Source organism: Hemicordylus capensis, chromosome 2 (genome assembly GCF_027244095.1).
Source record: "Hemicordylus capensis ecotype Gifberg chromosome 2, rHemCap1.1.pri, whole genome shotgun sequence".
NCBI classification, from domain to species: domain Eukaryota; kingdom Metazoa; phylum Chordata; class Lepidosauria; order Squamata; family Cordylidae; genus Hemicordylus; species Hemicordylus capensis.
The window spans coordinates 215,357,925-215,381,505 of NC_069658.1; the positions used below are offsets into that span (position 1 = coordinate 215,357,925).

At 48.1% G+C, this 23,581-nt stretch overlaps 1 protein-coding gene across 13 annotated transcripts in view; it reads right to left on the reverse strand.

The window, feature by feature from the left end:
• Positions 1 to 23,581, reverse strand: part of PTPRS (protein tyrosine phosphatase receptor type S) — a 346,861-nt gene that overhangs the window by 117,033 nt on the left and 206,247 nt on the right. For all 13 annotated transcript variants that reach the window (XM_053301444.1, XM_053301445.1, XM_053301446.1 and 10 more), the window contains one exon: positions 13,335 to 13,523. In XM_053301444.1, the coding sequence (XP_053157419.1) occupies positions 13,335 to 13,523 (189 nt within the window). The remainder of the gene's footprint in view (positions 1 to 13,334; positions 13,524 to 23,581) is intronic.

A 23,581-nucleotide genomic window follows, 5' to 3' on the forward strand; every position in this document is an offset into this window, starting at 1 on the left:
TGTGCATGGCCATTCCCGGCCAAGTCAGTCCTGTTAATAATTTCTTTTTTAAAAAGGTAAACAGCATCTACCTAGAAGCTATTTCCTCTTACCCTATATGTGTATGCATGTATGCACATTTGACACTCTGCATATGTTCAGAGGTAATCACAGCTACTCTATGTTTCCAGAACTGCACTGAGCCCTGACTGAAATTGTACCTTACTCATCTTCACCCCACCCCAGGCAAAGGAAAATTAATTAATTGACGTGATCTTCAAGGTTTGATTTAAGGCAGCTGGGAAGCCACCTTCCTTGTAAAATGGCTCGGGTGGATCCTTTCCCACCACTGGCTTTCAAGACCTGCTGCATAACTCAGTCAAGAAATGTATATTATAGAAATCTATCAGCTTTTACCCCCATCCTGAAAACAAGGCAAAGAGCTGTTGTTCAAAAGAGAGATTGTTTGCACAGTACAGGGATTGTAGTGTTGCCTTCTTTCTTTCTTTTTTGTGCGAAATGTTAGTTATCTTCTCCAAGCAAGCAGAGCTGGGAAAGAGATCAGGACCCTGGACAGCTCCAAGCAGGCACCACTCTATAAGACAGATGTTGCTCCAGCAGATACTTGGGAGCTGAGTGCGGCTTTTGATAGCTGCTGCCCAGGTAGAGTGGTGTTATCTAGTTATCTTCCAAATACTACTTTCAAAACCCTTCGTTAAGTAACATGCCAAAGGCAACCAGAGGACAGCTGTGGCAGAGCCCCTCTGTCTTCACAAGAAAATGTTCCCTTATCTTGGTTATGTTTCACTCCAATTCCTCTTCCCATCTCACACACACCCTCCATGCAGCATTAATGCACCATTTTCAGGATAGAGGGTAAAATGGGTTATTATTCATGATTAATTATCAGGTGGGAAGGGGGCGAGTGTTATATGGTTAGAGCTGGTTAAGGATCTAGTTAGACTCAGTTTCTAGTTAAACACAAGGTTAAAAACTAAAGAAAAAACATGTTAGCATCTAGTTACAGTTACTAGCTAGTTAAGGTTAATAAAAGCAGGGCTAGTTAGCTTGTTGAGGGAGGGGGTTAGAAAGAAACAGAGAGGCAAGAAATAAGAGGGGGAAAGGGTTGACTTAGCCCCCACAGCTGGGTAGTTTTAGAAGTCAGCAAGAGAGAGAGAGGAGGAGCAGCAAGGAAGAGAAGGGATAGTAGCAGAGGGTTGTGGATTTATTCGGTGGGAACAAAACAGCCTAAAACACATCCTTCTGTCTCAGAAATCAGAGAGTGGGGGGAAAAAATCTACCATCTGTGACACAGACCTGAAGCATTTTGGAAGAGAACGACGAGGGACGGGGGTGGTGGGGAGGGGGAGAGCTGGTCATGTGGTAGCAACTGTGAATTGATCCTTTGCTAAGCAGGGTTCACCTTGGTTTGCATCTGGATGGGCAACTATGTGTGAGCACGGTCCGCCGTAAGATATTCTCCTTAGGGCAATGGTCATAGCTCTGTGGAAGAGAATTTTCTTACACGCAGAAGGTCACAGGTTCCATCCCTGGCATCTCCAGACAGGACTGAGAAAAGATCCTTCCTGAAGCCCAGGAGGGCTGACGCCGGGCGCAGTAGATAATACTGAGTTAACTGGACCAATGGCCTGACTCAGTATAAAGCAGCTTCCGATGTTCTATCCTATGTCTGTCCGGGCCTCACTAAGTTGCAAGACTTAAAGACAAAACAGGAACATAGGAAGCTGCTTTATACAGAGTCAGACCCTTGGTCCACCTAGCTCAGTCTGGTCTTCTCTACACCAGGGGTTGCCAACCGGGGGTCCTCCAGATGTTGCTGACCTACAACTCCCATCATCCCCAGCCACAGTCAATTGTGGTCAGGAATGATGGGAGTTGTAGTCCAGCAACATCTGGAGGACCACAGTTGGAAACCCCCCTGGTCTACACTGACTGGCAACAGCTCTCCAAGTTATCGGGAAGGAGTTTTTCCCGGCCCCACCTGAAGATGCCATTCGGGACCTCTTGGCTGCAATATGGATGCTCCTGAGGAATATACGAAGCCACACTCTTGAGGCAGATGGTTGGTCTGCCTAACTCAGTACTGCTCGCACAAGCTGGAAGCAGCCCAGCAGGGTTTAAGACCCAGGAGGGTCTTTCCCCAGCCTTATCTGCAGAGCAAACCCGGGACCTTCTTCATGCAAAGCAGATGCTCTTCCACTGAGCGACAGCCCCATCTCCAAGGGGAAGCTACTTGATGCTGAGTCAGGCCCATGATTAAGCTAGCTCAGTCCTGCCTACACTGACTGGCAGTGGCTTGACACGTATTCAGGCAGGAGTCTTTTCTAGGCCTGCCTGGAGATACTGCCAGGGACTGGAACTTGCACCCTCCTCCCCCTGGTTCCTTCCAACAGGAGCCAATTCCCACGAGGCTAAGCGGGAGGTTTGGGGTGGGATTTGGAGGGACTGAATAGCAAGCAAGGACTCAAACATGGTAAGAGGGCAAGGAGCAAGCAGGATCAAAGCCCAAAATGATTTTTTTCACTTGCTGGGGTTGGCAAGCCATTTGGCCACAACCCTGCTGAAGTTCAAGTTTATAACTGGGGAGGGGGGAGGTTTGTGGAACAAGGTCTAGCTCAGACCGGATATCAACTTATCTAAGTTGGGGATAGCTTGAAATTGCAGGGAAGCAGATTTAGGCAGGATGTTAGGAAAAATTTCCTGACAGCGAGAGCTGTGGGACAGTGGAACAGCCTGCCTCAAGCAGCGGTAGGCTCTCCTTTGCCGCAGGTTTTCAAACGGAGACTGAGCGGCCATCCATCAGGGATGCTGTAGTGCTGACCTGCACAGAGCAGGGGGCTGGACTAGAAGACCTCAAAAGGCCCCTTCCGGCTCTAACACTCTGTCATTCTCTGCTTCTATGAAAAAGCACAAGGCGAGGAAAAACCCACAGGCCACAGATGGTAGTTTTTTAGGTTTTTTAATGGTTGGAGTTTCCCATCTAAGTAGCTCGAGACCTCAGTTTTCGAAGTGCAAGGAGGGAGACCAGCAAAGAGGGGATTTTAGCAAGAGTTTATAATCCCCCAGAGTCCCAAACATTCCTAAAAAACTTAGCTGACTGTTCTCAAGAGAGGTGTTTGTGTTATCCCAGGGTCTAGAATTAGCCTTCTGTCTCTCAGCACCGACTCTATCCAGATAGTGGCCCAGAGGCTGGGAGTGTATTTTGCCACACAATCCAACCTTTTTATTATAGATCTCTATATACATTAAATTGGGCACCATTACGCAATAATGCCCATCAAGGTAGAGTGCATGTGTTCACACACAGCTGAGCTGTTAAATATAAACCCACAGAGAGCTGTAAGGTTAAAGCAAATACTTTCTCACGCAAGTTAAAATAATAATAGTGGTTTCCATATGACTGAAACTGTGGGCAGCCTGTGCCAGGACGCAGGATGTTGTGGTATGAGTGTCAGACTAGGACTTGAAAGACCCAGGTTCGAATCCTCACAGACCCCATGAAACTCACTGGATGATCTTGGGCCAGTCACAGAAGCTATTCTTACGGTCACTGAAAAGCGGGTTAAGGGAGCTTAGCCCGTTTTTCAGGGATCGTGGGAACCACCGGGCTTGCAGGCGAACCCGGTGCTCCCAAGGCGGCTAGCCCACCTAGCAAGCGCTCCGTTAACCTCATCTTTTTGCTCGTGTGTTGCCACGACGCGTCTCTCCAGTATGCCCTGTGCGCTTGGGTGGTCTCTCCAGGATGCCCTGTGTGCTATCACTCAGCTAACCTACCTTGCATGGTTGATTGACTGATTGATTATATTTTTATACCACCCAAAACTTACATCTCTGGGCGGTTTACAAGAAGATTTTGAGGTTTTTATGACAGGAGTGGGGAGAATACTGTACATCGCCCTGAGTTCCTTGGAGGATGATGGTGGTCAGTTGTAGCCTAGGTCACTGATTCCTCAAGTGTAAGATGTTTCACCAAGGGAGACATGACCATTGCCCTTATCCTGCACTGAGCGGGGGTTAGACTAGAAGATCTCTGATCCCTTCTGGCTCTACAATACCTATTTATTTGATGTGCACCAGTATTAGTGCAACCATTTCTCCTAGCAACAATCTGGCTACCCCAATCTTCTACAGCAGCAGTCGCAAGGGTAATGCAGTCTGCACGCTCTCAGGAACACCTCCCCCCCCAAATCATCTATTCATACCTTCTTACAGTTCAACCCAGATTTGGGTGATCAAATTAGAGCCCCAGAGGTGGGAGGCCCCTTTAGCAAAGAGGAAAGCCACATACAAAAGATCAGAATGAGAGCGCTAGCGAGAGAGAGAAAGCAAAGCCTTGTCTCCATGGTAGCTACAAGATGAAAGTCTCCACCAGGTCATCTGCTAATGGAATTCTCCTGGGGGGGAGAACAAGGAGAGCAATTTCCCCCTCAGTCTCATAGCACGCTGCAAAATCATCTCCCAGAGGCCTCTCCTGTGGAGTCGCTTGACTCCGTCTGAGGGACGCCGTGGGGTTCATTGCCTGTGTGCATCTTCCTGAAAAGCAGGGGCCCAGAGAAACTGCCCATGTTTCCCTCTCTCTGGGCACTTGATTCTCAGGAGAGAGAGAGAAAGTACGTACATGAGCGGATAAAGCAAGATACGACAAGACTGCACAACGGCCGCTTTCCCCTCACAACTTTGCAGGGATCCTGCGGTTTTTGTTAAAAAACCAAAAAATCAGAGTGGCAGGCTGGTGTTGTACAGGTGTAACTTCACCCTGGCTCAAGAAGCACTAAGAAAAGCTTTACCTGTTGGACACTTCCCCATCCAGGAGCCTGATGAATTTCACCCTTTCGTTTATAGCAATAGCAGGGGGTTTAAACCACATGAAGAGTGGCGAGAGGGAACAGGGAGGGTCAATGTGAAGTAATTAGCATGATGAACAAGGATTTGAGCCTGCAGTGCATGAAAACATGCACTGAATTTGGGCAGCTTTTGTGGTTCTGGTATTCTGAACACACTGGGTTGACAGAGCGGTTCCCTACAAGCAAGGAGAAGTTCAGTTCAACACTCTGTGATTGATTGCCTTCATTCTCCACCCACACATAGGGGGACAAAGCTTTGAAGGAATGGACTTTGGAGTGCCCCAGGTTCTCTAGCCCAGTCTGCACACACCAGGAGGCACAACCCTCTTTGGTAGTGGTGGTGGAAGTGTGTCCACCCCTCCCACATATCAGTTGTCTTGCTCCAGGTTGAGACAGGGATCTGAGAGGAACAGAGACTTTGGACAGCTCCAGGGGGATGGGGTGAGCACCTTGGAGAGTTCTAAGCAAGAGAGGTTGGTGCAACAGATGGATGTTGCTCCAGCAGATGCTTGGAGCTGACTGCTGGTTTTTATCACTGCTACCCAGGTCATATGGATTGCCCTGCCCCTTCTCTGATGGAGGCTATTTGTTTAAAGGGGCCTTGCCTAATTTTATAACAGCTGTCTCTGGTGATGCTGGACTAACAGGTCCAAAAGACTTCTCTGAGTCAGAGGATGAAAGCAGGGCTGCTTTCTTGGGTTGTGGTGGGGCACTGGCTCTAGTTCTGCTGGCCTTTTGGTGTGGGGGTGGGGGTCAGTCCCAAAGGTGCAGGGCCTCCCTGCCCCATCTCATCCCTTGAACTGCCCGTCTTGTTCTGCAATGGAAGGTGTGTGTGTCCTGGATCTGGGGTCATGATGAGTCTCAGGTGAGTGTCTGAGGTCAGGACTGCACAACTAACCCTCTACTTGTTGATGGGCTACATCTCATCATCCCTGACTACTGACCACCATGGCTAGGGGTGATAGGAGTTGTAGTCCAATATCAGCTAGAGGGCCGAAGCTGTGCAGACCTGTTTTAGGTGGAAACGGTGGGGATCAAACCCCTGGATTCTCTGCATTTGAGGCCGGAGCTCTGCCCCTAAGCTATGGGGCCTCCCCATAAACCCATGTGAAGCCACCCCCTGACATAATTTAAGACTGAATAAAGGGAGTTTACTATCCATATAAGCTCTCACCTTGTCACTCTCTCCCAGTCCAGGGGTTCTCAAACTTTGGTCCCCAGATGTTGCTGGAAGACATCTTCCATCAGCCTTTGTGGATGGGGATGATGGGAGTTGTAGTCCAGCAACATCTGGGAACCAAAGTTTGAGAACCCCTGTCCTAGTTTGCTCCGCCCACCCCAAATTCTGAACTTTTTGCCCACAGACCCTTATCTAAACCCCTGGACCCTTAACCCCTCCCACCTCCAATTGGTCTGGGGGGCTTACAAAGTTGCCCACTGCCTCACCCATACGGTCTCCCTCTCCCCTCGCCAAATCCTACTTCAATAACATTTCCGACAAACAGCTGTATTAGATGTGAAACTCCAAGCCCTGTGTTAGTTTTTTGAGGGAAACAAAAAAAGACAACATTGCTGATTTAGGAGTTCCAAGCACATTTCGCGTTGGGGGATTCCAGGACAAAAGCTTGCAAAGCTTGTACTGCAGAAGCTATCCAATGTTAGGCAGATTTTTGGGGTTTTTTGTTTGTTCGCTTTAACTTCAGTTCCTTACACGGGTGTAAGATTGGCTATGCTGAGAATTCAGAAATTGTGGTTAGAGTTAACGTGCTTATTTCTGGCAGCCTGCAATACCCCGTCGTTAAGTCCATTAAAAACGGGCAGAATATCCCTACAGAAGAAGGCGTTAGTAGAAAGGGCGAGCGACATGCCTATTGGAAGAAGCCGTTAAGAAGGAATTAGTTTAAAGGGTGGGAGGAGGTGGGTCTGGGCATTAGCAGATTGTGATTTAAATCCTTTTTATTAAAAATAATAATAATTGATTTATTTAAGCGGAAACCACACTTACCAAAGGTATCTGAATGTTACAAAATAAAAAGGAAAACAGAAAAAAATAACAAGAACGTTGTTATAAGCCAGTTACCAACAAAATTAAATTAAATTAAAAAGGAACACCACAAGACAGACACACACAATATTATTCAATTCAATTCATTTGGCATTCAAGAACAGTTTAAACATTGCTTCCCAAGCTTGGGTACAGAGGGACTTTTCTCCGGAAATATACACTGGGAAAACATCCAAAACTACTGGCTTTCACAGTTCGTTTTTTTAAAAAAAGCATGAGTGACCCTGCCTTTAGAGGAGCATATCCTCAACTTGTGCCCCTATCTGAGTTGCTGTTCTGGGTGGGCCAGACTGAAAGCACAGAGCAGGGACTCATGCAGAGATGAAAAGGCAACCTCTGGGGACAGGTAATTTTGACTGACTTAATTCAGCAATGTGGCAGAACTCCCTGTCTCAGTTTGGGTAAGGCAGTGCAGTAACTCATGCAGAGATCCAACAGGCAGCCTCCTCTGCGATATGTCTGAGCTCACATGAGACTTTTAAAATTTATTCCTCCCTACATTCTAACTCTGGTCTCACAGCCCTGTTTGGGAATTCCTGGGATCAGATGAAAAATCCAGCTGTCTAGTGCCTGCTGGTATTCCTCCTCCAGCTTCTTTGTGATGAGCAAAAAGCTTTGAAGGCACACTTCCTCTCATGAAGTACAAAAGAGGCCTTTCTTCCCCTCTCTTTGTGCACACAGCAATCAAGGTCCCAGATTCCTTTAAGAGTCTGAAGGGGCGGCAGAGGCTGTTCACCAAAATAAGTACGGATTTTGCCACTCTGACACGTTGTCGGGAAAAGGCATGATTTGATGGTACCCCTTTAATTCCATCTCTTAATTAAAACCAAAAAACCAAAACAACGCTCTTGTCAGGAGGGTCTTGCATCATAATATACCAGCAGCACAGGGAACAGATCCAGATCCAGGCTATGGTGCAGAAGAGAAGGGTCTCTTATTCTATCTAGGGTCTCTTATTCTATCTTATTAATGCAGGGTCTCTTATTCTATCTATCTATCTATCTATCTATCTATCAACAATTTAAAAATTTAAAAATAATCCAGACATTAAAACCGAATTTTTTTTTTAGGAAGCTGAGAAAGCTTGGGCGAAAAGATGGGTTTTCAGGTGTTTTTTTAAAATTGCCAGAGATGGGGAGGATCGTATCTCCGCAGGGAGCGCATACCACAATCTCGCATTCCACAATCTTAACCTTGGAACCCCAGATGGTGCTGGACTACAACTCCCATTATCCCCAGTCACAAGGCCATGGCTGGGGATGATGGGAGTTGTAGTCCAACAACATCTGGGGACCCAAGGTTAAGATACCGCACTCTGAATATAAGACCCGAAGCAACAATATGCTCCAAAATAGTCACTGGGGAGTGGGATTTTTAGGGTGAATACAACGCAGAGGGAAATAAGGAACATTTCCCCTCACTGTGGCGCCTGGACTAGGCCCTGTCCAGCTTATCTGACCACTTTCAGTCTGGTTCTGGGTCCAGCATGCCTTCTAAAGAAGTGCTCAACCTCCTGTGTAATCGGGCCCTTAGAACAGGCTCTGGGCCAAGATCCAAATTCCATTCACAAGGGGCCCTAAACCTCCCGGGCGCTCGTTTTAAAATATAGTCTGACATAAACGGATGGCCTTTGTGAAATCATTGAGTCAGAATACAAAATTCAGGGGTGGGTGTAGAGTTGCCATGCCCCACCCCCCTGGAATTTCAGGTTTCACCCGGATTTTAAGCATCTCACCCCCCTATTGCTTAGCCCACCCCGATTTGCCGGGATTTCAGATTTCATTTAAAAGGGGGGGGGAGCTAAGCTCTCGCCCTTGTAGAAGCGGAGTCATGGAGCAAAACGTGCAGTCACTATTCTGCTCAAAAATTAGTTGCAAGTCAATTTACATAATATGCAAATTAGGTTCCTGGATTTGTAAAGCTAGACTATGGCAACCCTGGGTTGGGGGGGTGGAGGGGGGTGAATCTGTTTTGCCCACTCTCGGGGAGGCTCTGCGAACCTCACTCTGGAAGAAACAAAAGAGGGCTAATTGGGAAGCTGTCAAATTTCCAGCAGCACTGAATTTCTCAAGGCAAAGGGAGTGCCTTAATGGGGGCGGGGTGGGGGCCGGGTCTAAAAGGGCTGTTCCTGCAGAGTGGGAGGTCTCTGGTCAATCTTGCTCCCCCCCTTCCCCACTAAGCTGCCTCTATCCCTCTTTTCCCCAGATCAAGAGCATGTCTTTAAAGCAGGGTTGCAAAATTTCGGCCCTCCTGCAGATGCCGGGCTACAACTCCCACCACCCCTGACGACTGGCCACTGTGGCTGGGGATTGTGGGAGTTGTAGTCCAACACCAGCTGGCGGGCCAACATTGTGCAGCTAGGGTGTGCAAAACCAGTCGGGGGGTTAGGGGGTTTGGAGTCAAATCCAACTCCCCCCGGTTCTGTCCGGACCGGTACCAAACCCCACCAGCCAGTTCGTTAATTTAAAAAAAAAACAATTAAAATAAATTTTATTACCTTCTGCCCCTTTGGGCGGCTTCCTATAGGCTGCAGGTGTGTGTGTGTCTGTGAACGTTCCCCTGCCCCCCGCCGGCCTCTAAAACCACCGCCGCATTGTTATTTTTTGGCCTGTTCAGGCCTCCATAAATTGGCGCGGTGACCATTTTGGAGGCCACCGTGCATGCAGAAATGGCCTCTGCGAGGCCGGGAATGGCCCAGGGCCTCACAGAGACCATTTACTCATGGGTGGTGGCCATTTTGTTTTCAGCGGCCATTTTTAATTTTTTTTTTAATGGCCACGGCGCATGCATAAATGGTCTCTGGGCCACGCCAGGCCTTTCAGCGGCCATTTGTGCATGTGCAGCGGCCTCCAAAATGGTGACCTCCAAAATAACAATACAGCGGGCCGTGACGGTGATTTTAGAGGCTGGCGGGGGGCAGGGGAATGTTCACGGACCCCACCCCCTGCAACCTATAGGAAGCCCTCCGAAGGGGCAGAAGGTAATGATTTTTTAAAACAAATTCGAATAAAACCCCTGACCGAACCGGGGTGGGCGGTTCGAAGGGGTGCCAGACCGAACTGGCCCGGTCAGATTCGAATCGAGCCAGTTGGTTCCGTGCACACCCCTATGTGCAGCCTGGCTTTATAGAGATACCTTTTTTTTTCCAGATTGGCAGAGTCAACTCTTCCTGTGGGTTATGATGCTTCTAGCAAAGGTGGTGTTCATTTCAGCATGGCAAGACACGAGTTGCTGAATCCACAGCTAAAACTCTGCCTTTGCCCCCACACCCCTCTTTATTTTAGCCTCCGTTGCACACATGCCATGATCCTGCTGGAACGCAATAAAACAATCACCAGCATCTGGGATGAGGCCCAATGTTCTCATCTTCCTGAGAATCTCAGGTTTTTAAAATGCATTCTCTTCATCTTCCTGAGGATCTCAGCTTTATTTTTTTGAAAATGCATTTTATTTTAAATTATTTTTAATTAAAAAAAAATAAAGGTTCTAGCCCTTATTGCAGGGGTTCTCCAGCTTGGGTCTCCAACCAGACATGGCTGGAGTACAACTACCCTTATTCCCAGTCATTTTGGCCACTGTGGCTGGGATTTGGGGGAGTTTTAGTCCAACCACACCTGGCGATCCAGGATCCCTGTCCTGTTGACTTGTCAAGAGAGGCTCCAAATGAGCACACGTGGATAGGGTATGGAACTGATACTCCATAAGGAATATATCTTGTCTGAACGGGTGTCTTAGTCTCCTTGCAAAAGGAGAAATTGAGGCACTGGAAGAGGGAGACAGGGATATCCCTTATTTCCACCACCCCCATAAGAGCAGCCCTGGTGGATCAGGCCCAAGGCCTATCTAGACCAGCATCCTGTTTCCCACAGCAGCCCACCAGATGCCTCTGGGAAGTCCACAGGCAAGAGGTAAGGGCATACCCTCTCTCTCCTGCTGTTACTCCCCTGCAACTGGTATTTAGAGGCATCCTGCCTTTGAGGCTGGAGGTGGCCTTAGCCCTCAGGCTAGTAGCCACTGATAGACCTGTCCTCCTTAAATTAGTCCAAGCCCTTCTAAAAGCTATCCGGGTTGTTGGCTGTCACTACATCTTGTGGCAGAGAATTCCATAGGTTAATTATGCACTGCGTGGAAAAGTACGTCCTTTTGTCGGTCCTAAATTTCTTGCGAACCAATTTCATGGAATGAGCCCTGGTTCTTGGTTGCTTGAGTAAGGAGTTGTCAAAACGTCAAAATGCACAGATGGGCACGCGCACACATATACACGACAAAAACATGCACCGACATGAAACAGGAACTCAAGAGGAGGGGACACACAACAGTCACCAAAGCAAGAACACTGAAAAGAAACAAGACGAAATCACAAACTGAAAACTGGAGCGGAAGGACAGGTGAACAGACAGATGGACGCAGTGGCAGAGATGCTAGACTGTAGTTTGGAGGGCCACGTCAGCCAGCGTCTCTTGAGATTGCTCTCCAACACAATCTACCAACCCAACGGGTTTCGATGCTGTCTGATTCCTATGCAGTTCTACCAGTTCCGCAAGGTTTGGGACCACTGCTTCATCCCCAAAGAAAGAGGTGGCAAGGCTGCAGGCCGCCTGGCAGTCAAACCACCTGACCCTGGGCAGGAATGGGATGCAAGCTGGACCAGTGATGAGGGAAACGTACTCTGTATATGCTCAGACACAGCATCACCACTTCACATCTTCCAGCACTCAGTTCAGGGATTCCGGAGCTGCGGAGTCCCAGAACAAACTGAGCCACATAGCATAATTCAGAAACAGACCCCTCTGTTATATCCGCCACACAAACTTACTGGTTTTATAGTGCTTTAACAATCACCCCCACCCACGCCACAAAAAATTGGATCCTGGGAACTGCAGATTGGTGAACGTGCTGATAATTCTCTAATAGAACTATAATCCCCATCAAGAACTATAATTCCCAGGGTCTTCTGGAGAAAAGAGTGGATGAATGACAATTAAACCAGTTCAGATCCGTACTGCAGATGCATCCCTTCAGTTGTTATTCTGCTCCGGTGCTGATCTGATTCTTCGCTTATTTTACACACAAACAAGACATCAGTTGATTTCTTAGGTTTCCGATTTGGGCATCAACTTGTAATCGTGGAGACCAAATGTTTGAGTCCATTATCAGCAGGACTGGCTGGTTAATGGAGTCTGAAGTGAAGATGGCGATCCCCACAGTGACCACCGCTCTATGGTGAGGAGAATCTCACCCCGAACCTCTGTGAAGAAGAAGCTCTCTTCCAAGCTAACATATCTCTCTCTCTCTCTCTCTCTCTCTCTCTCTCTCTCTCTCTCTCTCTCACACACACATACACACACACACACACGTACGTTGCCTCACAGTGAGTAATCCATGCAACTTGTGTGTGGTGTAGTAGCTCGAGTCTCAGACTAAGGGGACCTGGGTTCAAATCCTTGCCACGGCAGAGCTTATATAAACAATTTAAAAAACCACCATTAACCCTAACCCTAACTGCCCTACCAGTGGGTCTCATTTTACATTCGCCGGATTAAGGAAGAAAGTGTGTAACAATTTTATGCAAACATTTACGTGTGTGCAAGTGATGCCCAGCAACAACTCACAACAGTAAACAGCCAGAACAAAAACCACCTAGCTTTATTATGTCAGGCTATGTCAACCCTGTGAGGATAACACTTCACAGCTACAATGAAGTGGACCCTTGTCCGTGAAAGCTTCTGCTCCCTAAGAGCTGTGGAACAGCCTGCCTCATGAAGTGGTGGGCTCTCCTTTGCTGGGGGTTTTCAAACAGAAGCTAGACAGTCATCTGTCAGGGATGCTGTGCCGAACAGCGGGTTGGCCTAGAAGACCTCCAAGATCCCTTCCCACTCTAATATTCCATGCCCTGATACAAGCAGAAAAAGGAAGGCTGGCGGCTGAATGACAGTTCAAGTTGCTCAGTTCTCCTTGAACACTGCAGAAGTGGGAGGAAATCCGGGTTCACGCCTGCTGCATCATATCACACCAGCCTTCAACCCAATCAATCATCTTTATTCGGTCCACTGACCTGCAAAGCCTTCAACTCAATTTCCAAATGGCTACAACCTGCACAAAGAATTAATGCCTTATGCAAGTAAGAAGAAATTAAGAAATATCTCGCTGTATTCAGGGTTTGGACAAAATTACATGGATTACCAGCTGCAATGTTACTTTCTCCATTCGCAGAAATCACTTCCACAACAAGCAACCCCGGGAGCACCAAATATTAGCCGGGAGAGGCTTGGATTTAGGACAGTTGCATCAGCACTGGAAAGGCGAACTGGTGAGAGTTGTTTATTTCATCTCCGCCCCCACTCCAGAAAGAAAACCACACAAATCTTGGGCATCCACAGACTTCCCATGTAGACGGCAGTACCACGTCAGCTACTATCCCCTACCTGATCTCAGCTGCTTTATCCGTCCATTGCTAGAGCTGGGGTCGACCGGCAGGAAATCTTTAAACCATGTGATCTCCGGGTCTGGGTTGCCGCTAGCCGCACACAGCATGGTAGCTGTCCGTGTACGCTCCACCACTTTCAGTTGAGGGCCCATGTCGATGTTTGGGAAGCCGGGAGGCAACTGGTCCTCTGTTGACAACAAAGCAGAGAGGTTAGAAAACGAAAAGCCTTGGATTAAAAAAAAGTACAACCTGAAGATTACACTGTCTGTCTCAATGAGATCTTTAGGTGAACTCCGGGAGGCACAGGAAATGACAGCTCCCATGCATCCCTTTGGGAAATGACAGCTCCCATGCACCCCATAAGAAAATAACGATCCTGAGCATCCAGGCCAGTTAAAGATGAGAAGGATAAAACCTCCAGTGACCCTTCCCTGCTGCCAGCTCTGGAGGAGGAAAGCATACAGTCCCCATTACACATTGTGTCCCTGGGAGTGCATAGGAGTCAAAACTTCAGAACTGGAAAAAGCTAGGCTACTTGGCAAGTTTTTTGGGGTAGCCAAATCAATTCCAAACTGAACAGCGGGGTGGGGGTGGGGGAGGTATGCAATTTCAGCCATTTAGATTTCTCTATGTTGTCCACAATGGCTTAGCAAGAAAAGAACCTTATAGACACAATATTATTATTTATCTGATTTCTATACCGCCCTTCCAAAAATGGCTCAGGGCAGTTTACACAGAGAAGTAATAAATAAAGAAGATGGATCCCTGTCCCCAAAGGGCTCACAATCTAAAAAGAAACACAAGATAGACACCAGCAACCGTCACTGGAGGTACTGTGTTGGGGGTGGATAGGGCCAGTTACTCTCCCCCTGCTAAATAAAGAGAATCACCATGCTAAAAGCTGCCTCTTTGCCAAGCTAGCATGTTAGTACCAAGTTAGTACCAAGTTAGCATATTAGTGTCCAATAAATCCAAGGGGAAAACCAAACTCAGAAATCAACCCAGAAGAGTTTTCCCCATGAAGCAGAATGGAACGTGAACAGGTCAGTTGCCTCCAGCCTGAACCGAACCCCTAAATACAAAAAGCAGGGGATTACATTACCTAACGTGTCTTCATTTCTATAGGACTACTCTGAGTAATTTTCCTCATTGCATTAGGCAGTAGTCGGTCAAAAATAAGTAGCTTATAATGCAGACACTCAGCTTGTCACTGTGTGATCCATGTCCCCCGCCCCCCGAAAAATTCTGTTATAAGTGGTAACTTGTTCAAAAGAAGTTGCTCAATTATTAAGCACTCCACTTGCGATTGTAGGATTAATGTTTTATTTCCCTGGGTTTTAATGTTTGTATAACACGCAAAACCTAGGTTTGGCATAAACCTTTGCAAAAATCCAGACACAAACACTTGAGAAAGATACATAATTTTGTTCTCAAATTAGTTATCAATGCATTCCTTTCACAAAGTGGCATGGCAAGCAAAATAAATTTGATACTGTTCTGCAAGAAAAGCATCCAAACCTGTTCAAAAGGGTCTAAATGGTGAGCAATCCATTTTTAGCATTTGAACTTTTTTAAAAAACAACAACACCACAATCTGATAGATCTGATCCCAGTTTTTAAATAGTTCGGCTAGAAATACAAAGATTCTAGTGAACAACAGCTTGACAAGAAAAGATGCACATTTCTGGGTCCTACCAGAAATCCTTCCCTTCCCCCAGAACGGACAAGCAAACTCCCAAACCTCAATACATCATCCCAGAAGCACTGCCCTCTTCTCCCAGGTTCAAATCCCAGCATCTCCAATTTAAAAGGATTTGGGGCCACTGAAGAGGGCTTTGACCCGAGACCCTGGTAGAGAAGTGCAAGAAATGAATTTTTTAAACTCGTTTCGAATTCAAATCGAATTGACCCTGTTTGGGCACTGTTTTTTTTTTACCAATCAGGGGACCAGAATTGTTTTTAAAAGGTGTCAAATGGCTTTCAAATTGAATTCGAATTTCAAAAAATCATTTTGAATTTGAATCAAATTGCCCCTTTAAAGGGGTGAATCGATTTGAATTCGAATCACTCGAATCACCCAGATTTGAGTCAAATCAATGTGAATCCAAATCGATTTGCACATCCCTAGACCCTGGTGTAGGAAATACTGGATAAATTGACCTACCGAATGGAAGGGCAACTTCAAATATACGCCTAGAGCAAGAATGAGCAAACGTGGCCCTTTGGTAGTTGCTGAACTATAACTCTCATCATCCCCAGCCATAATAAAATGGACAGCTGTGTGTCCATACAAACATTGAGGCTCAACACACAATCCGTGTGTAAAGCCTAACTGGGCTCTCCCCGCAGATGAGCAGGGAGCTTGCCCTGGGTGGCCGGATCGGCTACCCACACGATTACCGGCTGCGTCACGGAGCCTGTAAGGGCGGTGGGGATCAGGGGCTGCCTGGCCCCTGGAAGACCCAAGATGCCCCGTGTAAGTGCGTGGGGCATTCAGAGGAGACCAGTGGGGATTCGAACCGGCAACCTTCCGCTTGTCAGTCAAGCATTTCCCCGCTGCGCCACTTAAGGTGCCCATAGCCCTAAAAGCCTTGTTATTAGGGTTGGAGGCCTTATTTTTTTAACTCTGTGAGTAGTAGCAACAACAGGGGCGATATACAGATGGTGGGGAGGAGATGCAACCCTTGGCCATGGCCCTGTGCTGGACTGGCATCCATGGATTAAAGCCCGCTCGCTCCATTCCACGGCCCCAACGCAAACCACAATGCACACACACACATAAGCAGCTGCGCTCTACAGAGTAAGCCACGAGACCTTCAAAGAGCAGAATCCAAGTAAGGTGCAATTTGGCCCTGAGAGCAAGGAGAGAAAGCGTTTCGCTTCCTTCTCTGCATCCCATTCACAATTTCCTCTGCGTTGGCCTGAAACACCCCCGCCAACCAAATCCCCCACCCCTACGAGAAAGCTGTTGCATCTCCTTCCAGGCAGACAGCGGCTCGCGCCCGATTGGCTGGAGGTGACATCATGCACCGAGGCTGGGAGCTTGCCGATTCTATGCCACGCCTGGCCAACGCCGCCCCTCCCTGGCCCAGGCGGGTGCTTGTTAATTTCATGAACTAATTAATCTGCCCAGAGATAGAGCAGCCCCTCTTGACAGGCGAGGTGTATATTATACGGGTGAGAGCGGGAGGGAGTGCGTGCATCCGGGAAGGCCTGCGACAACTATTATTACCGAGTGCTCCTAATTAAACAAAAATGTTAATCTTGTGGCACATTGTGCAGAATTCCTCGGAGTTTAATTAAAACAACCACGGCTGCAGGCGTGATGCGATTCGAGATGAGATCGGCGGAGGACGCTACTCCCAGAGGCCGGAACAGCCCGACGACTCCAAGGGCGGGGAGGACGGTGCACCGCCTCCGATACAACTGAGCGACAATATCACGCCCAACTGTCTTACTGATGTATAAACCTCCCTGCACTATGCCCTGAGCAGCTGCCTCTTCTAACTTTTCACCAGGACTCAAGAGACGGATTGCTGGATCGGACCACCAGTCTATCTAGCCTAACATCCTGCTCCCAAGAGTAGACAGCCAGATCTTTCAGGAAAAGAAAGAAAGTGATGGCTTTTCCTTGGTGCATTTCCAGCACCTGCTATTCAAAGGTAGACTGCTTCTGCGCCTGGAGGTTCAGTTCACCATTCACGGCTAATCGCCAATGATAGCCCTCCATGAATTTGTCGAATTCCCTTTCAAACTCAGGAACTGTGCAGGATCATGCCAAAGGGCCGTCTAACCCAGCAACCTGTTTCCAACAGGGCATAGCCAACTGATTCTGGGAAGCACACAGGCAGGGCATGAAGACCACAAGCCTCTCCTGTTTGCTGCTAGCACCTGGTGTTCAGTGGTAGACTGTCTCTGATGATGGAGGTTCAATTTAGTTAGCAATGCTATGACTCATCTTTCCGGTTCTGGGACAGTATATCTCAGAGTAATAGCTACTGGAGAGGGGTAGAGGGAACAGTTAGGGAGAGCTCTTGCCTCTATGACCTCTTTATAAGGTTCCCGGAGGCATCTAGCTGACCTCTGCTGGAAACAGTTCGCTGGGCTCAAAGGACCTTTGGTTTAGTCCTGTAAGGCAACAGACAATACCAGACTAGGTGGCCCAATAGACTAATGCAGCTTCCTGCATTCCCGAGGTTCCTCCCCTGAGTTAGAAATCTTTTGCTTCTCAACCAATCCTCAGGAGGGGAGGGGGAACTGGGCAGGGGGGAGGAAAAGACAAGGGGTGGGGAAAAAGCTAGGCATGAAAAGGAGCAGGGGCAAAGGAAAAAAGGGAGCGAGGAACAGAATGCCAGCATGCACACTCGCTCTCTGTGCAAAGCAGAGGTTAATAGATTCATTCTTTGTCCTTTTAACTCTCACAGCAGTTACAAATGAGTCCGGCACCATGGAAAGAAGAGTCAGCCTTTCCTGCCCGAAAACCGAAGAAAGGTCAGAAGGATAACTTTGTCTGGTGCGCCGGGGAGTGTGTTTGCATGTGCGCAAGGACGCTGAAGGCAAGCCGGAGCAGAGCAATCTGGATTTTAGGCACCACCGTGAGTTCCAACAGCCTTCCCAAGTCTAGGGTGCTCAAACAGGCAGGGTGGACAAATTGCGGGGCGAGGTGAAGGTTTATATCTTGGTGGACCTCTGGATAAGTGGCCCGAGGGTAGCAGCCAGACAACTCAGGTTTGTGAGTTGATTAAGCACCACGAGAATCCAAAGAGGCCAGTTAGTCATGACTAACTTCAATCCCAGTCGTGCCAAGGGGACTCACTCCTGACCAATTGGATCTGGATCCTGTCCAGAATAGTTTGTATAAGCATCAAAGTTTTGGCTGGCTGCTAAGAAAGAAAGAAGAGGGAGGGAGGGAAAGGAAACATAGGAAACTGCCATATACTGAGTCAGACCATTGGTCTATCTAGCTCAGCATTGTCTTCACAGACTGGCAGCAGCTTCTTCAAGGTTGTGGGCAGGAATCTCTCTCAGCCCTATCTTGGAGAAGCCAGGGAGGGAACTTGAAACCTTCTGCTCTTCCCAGAGCGGCTTCATCCCCTGAGGGGAATATCTTGCAGTGTTCACACATCAAGTCTCCCATTCATATGCAACCAGGGCAGACCCTGCTTAGCTATGGGGACAAGTCATATTTGCTACCACAAGACCAGAAAGAAAGAAAGAAAGAAAGAAAGAAAGAAAGAAAGGGAGGGAGGGAGGGAAAAAGAAAAGAGAAAGAAAAAAAGAGGGAGAGAGGGAGGGAAGGGAAAGAAAGAAAGAAAGAAAGAAAGAAAGAAAGAAAGAAAGAAAGAAAGAAAGAAAGAAAGAAAGAGAGAGAGAGAGGGAGGGAGGGAGGGAGGGAGGAAAAAAGAAAAGAGAAAGAAAAAAGAGGGAGAGAGGGAGGGAAGGGAAAGAAAGAAAGAAAGAAAGAAAAAGAAAGAAAGAAAGAGAGAGGGAGGGAGGGAGGGAAAGGAAGGAAGGAAGGAAGGAAGGAAGGAAGGAAGGAAGGAAGGAAAAGACAGGATCTCTGTTTTTAAAGAAGTAAAAAACAGCATTTCCTTCTGGGTCTGTAAGCTTGAACCTGGGTTTCCCACATGAGGTCCGGGACAATCCCCTGCTCCCCTCAGGGGCCAGGTGGGGCTGGGATTGCTTTGCAGCTCCTCCCCAGTTCAATGCTGGAGGGCATGCTGACTTTCCCCTCCGCCACCCTTGCCAGAGGGCAATGGGACACATCGCAGGTGGGCCCCTATTCCGGCATCTGCTGCCCTGTGAAACCTTATTCCTTGCTAGACTCCAAATGGTCTCAGCATCTCGGGGCTGAAAAGCAGCCTGGAATAAGATGGCAGATGAGTGCGCAGTGCACAGACAGGCGGTCGGTGGCGGGGGGGGGGATGTCTGTGTACTTCTGCCGTACACCCATCCACACACACCCTACCCAACAAATGTCACCAGCTGGACAAGTCAAGGGCAAAAATGAGCCAACTCGGCTCTGCTGTGTCTCCGATTTTGCATCGTACCATCCTAGCCGCTGCCTCAAAGGATAAGGTTTTGGTGAGGCCAGTCAGCCTCTGGCTGGGTGGCCACCCAGCTTGCTAACTGGAGAGTTGCCGTGATGATCACACAGGCTGGCGATGTCGCTGCACCTCTGGCACGTATCGAACGCGGCCACTGGCGGGGGCGACCTTCCCTCGACTGCCAGTCCCTGGCCGTCTGACACTTGCCCGTTTGCCAGTGCCCATTGGAGGAGCAGCCACAAGGCACAGAACAGGCCCCGCGGCTTCCCTGCAGCCAAGGACTGTGTGTGGTGCTCGAACATTTGGCTAGGTGAGGACTGATGCCAGGACCCGGCCAACCCATACAAGCTGCCAATCACAGTGGCCAATATGGCATGCCATGAGGTTGCCAGTTCATGCCCCAGAGGCCGCAGGACAGCACCCTGAGCCCTCAGGTGGGGCTCACGTGGGAGGGCATGTGGCACCCACACCACAGAAGTAGTATTTGGATGCAGAAGCTCCCAGGTTCACTCCCTGGCAGCATCTCCAGGTAGGGCTGGGGAAGATTCCTGCCTGAAACTTTGAGGAGCTGCTGCCGGTCAGTGCAGGCAATACTGAGTTAGGTGGACCAAGGGCCTGACTCAGTAGGCGGCAGCTTCCTATATCCCTATGTCCTATGCATGGTACATGCATTCCTTTTTAGAAGTTGGCAGGCGGCCTGATCCCCTTGATCATGACGAGGCTTGGGAAGAGCTTCCCCATCTCTGGCAGTATCTAAGAAGTGCACCCAAGCTTTTAATTAGATTTTAATGTGATTTTAAAATGGTCTTAACATTTAGTGTTTTTATTATGCTGTATTATTATTGTGTTGTACTTATTGTAAACCACCCAGAGATGCCAGTTTGTGGCCGGGGGCGGGGGGGAATAAAAAATGAACAAACAAATCCATCTATCTATCTAAAGTGTGTAAAGTAAAGTAAAGTAAAGTAAAGTAAAGTAAAGTAAAGTGTGCCGTCAAGTCAGTGTCAACTCCTGGAGACCAAAGAGCCCTGTGGTTGTCTTTGGTAGAATACAGGAGGGGTTGACCATTGCCATCTCCCACGCAGTATGAGATGATGCCTTTCAGCATCTTCCTATATTGCTACTGCTTGATATAGTACTAGCGGGGATTTGAACCGGCAACCTTCTGCTTGTTAGTCAAGCATTTCCCCGCTGCGCCCCAAACCTCTGTCTCTGGGTGGTGTACAACAACATAAAACAGAACAAAAATGAAAACCTTAACACAATCTAAAACCACAGTCCTTGGGCGAAAAAATAAGTCTGTTGAGACTTTTTAAAAATTGTCAAAGATGAGGAGGCTCTTATTTCAGCAGGGAGCACATTCTAGAGTCTCAAGGTGGCAACAGAGAAGGCCCGTCCCTGGGTAGCCACCAGACGATCCGGTGGCAACTGCAGACGAACCTCTCTGGATGATCTCAATGGGCGGTGAGGCTCATGGAGAGGAAGACGTTCTCTTAAATAAACTAACGTTAACACAGATGGTGCGTACGGCTACCCATGTGCTCAGCGTACAAGTGTCCTGATGAACAATCTCTGCTCTCTTTTTGCTCAATGTCCTCAGCATCCAATAAAAGAGGGGAAGGGCTCACAATCATGAACCTCTTGGCCACACCTGCAGTGGCCAGAAATTCAAAATTGGTGGACAAGGGGGCGGACCCGTGCACTCCACACAAGCGGGAACGCACATGGGGACACTCCCTTGCTCCCAAACACCAAGTACACAAATGCAGTGGTGTGTGGCCAGAGGCTGGGTCAGGGGGTGGGGTCCACGGAGCAATCGCCCTCAGAGAAGTGGATAAAATATATGGAAAGGGAATGCATGTGGGAAGGAGGTGTCACATTGCACTGGGGCGAGGTGGGGAGTCTTTTTTGGATGAGGACAAGATACAAGGATGAGACGTGCAACCCTGATAACATCCTAAACACGCGGTTAAACACTCAACCCTGAGAGCATCCTACCAGCGCGGTCCAAACTTCTGAGTGTTCAGCCATTTTCATCTGGAATAAAACCAGAGGCCAGGATCATGTATATGATCAAAGACTGTATATGATCAAAGACATGACTCCAAAGGAGGCTGACTTGGAGGGTGTCTAAGCATTAAGACACTCGGACCCTAAAAGGAGCCACAGCCCGAATTGTTCTGTGAGAATCACACTTTTGTTTGGAGAAAAGACAATGCTGCATTCAGGTGAGTGGATGTTCCGACAGCCTCCAATGCAGAGATGCCGCAGGAACAGGAATTCACACAGGGCACATCAGGCAACCTCGCCAGAAAGCAGACTGTTCTGCTACCTATCTGCATAAGCACTTAGCAATAGCAACAGCACTTACATTTATATACCGCTCTATAGCCGGAGCTCTCTAAGCGGTTTACAATGATTTAGCATATTGCCCCCAACATTCTGGGTACGCATTTTACCGACCTCGGAAGGATGGAAGGCTGAGTCAACCTTGAGCCCCTGGTCAGGATCGAACTTGTAACCTTCTGGTTACAGGGCGGCAGTTTTACCACTGTGCCACCAGGGGCTCTTTAAGGACTGCTGGAACAACCTCCTGACTGTTCCTGAGCAGAATCAGGGCAAAACGACTCATTGCTGGTGAATGCTGATTAAAAGGAGGGAAAACCAGATCAGTGGATCATTCAGAGATGCTATACTCAACCTCCTCCACAGGTGGGTACTTCAAGGTCACAGGAGCCTTGCTCCCGCACCCCAATCCCCCACCGTTAAAAAAAAGTAAAGTAAAGTTGTGCCGGCGCCCACAGAGCACTGTGGTTGTCTTGGGTAGAATACAGGAGGGGTTGACCATTGCTATCTCCCCCGCAGTATGAGATGATGCCTTTCAGCATCTTCCTATATCACTGCTGCCCGATATTGGTGTTTCCCATAGTCTGGGAAACATACCAGTGGGGATTTGAACCGGCAACCTCTTGCTTGCTAGGCTCCATTAGGTGGCTATTATTTTTCTATTATTTATTATATTATATTATAAATAGCCAGTGTGGTGTAGTGGTTAGAGTGCTGGACTAGGACCGGGGAGACCCGAATTCAAATCCCCATTCAGCCATGAAACCTGCTGGGTGACTCTGGGCCAGTCACTTCTCTCTCAGCCTAACCTGCTTCACAGGGTTGTTGTGAAAGAGAAACTCAATTATGTAGTACACCGCTCTGGGCTCCTTGGAGGAAAAGCGGGATATAAATGCAATAATAATAATAATAATAATAATAATAATAATAATAATAATAATAATAATAATAACAACAACGACAACGACAACGACGACAACGACAACGACGACAACGACAACGACAACAACAACAACAACAACAACAACAATAATAATAATATTTCTCCGCTGCACCATTAGGTGGCTTTTTAAAAAAAGTACTAATTATTTCAGGTTCTCTTGAGATACCTTAGCAGGCCCTGGTACATAGTTTGGGATCATGGTGCTCTTCTCAGACCTTCTTGGGAGGCCCTGATCCACGCACCACTGCCTGTGGGGGCTAGTTTGACTCCGCAGTTGCATCCAGGCTCTGAACTTCCTCCCCTCCTTGGGAGGTCTGTGCTGCTCTGTCTCTTTCGGCCATCAGGCCCCTGTTAAAAATGTGCCTATCTGGACAGGCCTTGGGGACTGCCTTTCTGTAATGGTGGATTCAATATGTCTTTGATTATTGTGTTCTCTTTTATTAGCGTCGTCATCTTGGTATTGATGCTAGCTGCTTCAAGGCCTTGGGGTGATAAAGGGGCAGACAAACTTAAAACAAAAAGAAAGCACGCAAACCCACCGACACTATATTTTTGCAGGAATCACCATAAACGGGTTACTAGAAATCTATCCAGAGCAGAATTGCCCACTCCTTGTGGAGGCTAACTGAAAAGAGGCCTGTAACGGAGCAGTAATTCTTCCAGGGGAAAACACAGTCCCGCTCCCCACTGCCCCCCCCCAACCCTCCGGTTCACCTTGAGATCAGCCTTTCCCTACCTGTGACGGAGGCTTCCTTAACTCCTAGCGGCAAAGACCTTACCGGAAACAACACCCTGCCACTCACCAAGGGCCAAAGGGCTAAGTGGTACAAAGCAATGACAACAAGGTACAAGGACCTCGGAGACCTACACAAGCTCATGGCAGGCTGCACGAACACCTGCTTCTTTGAA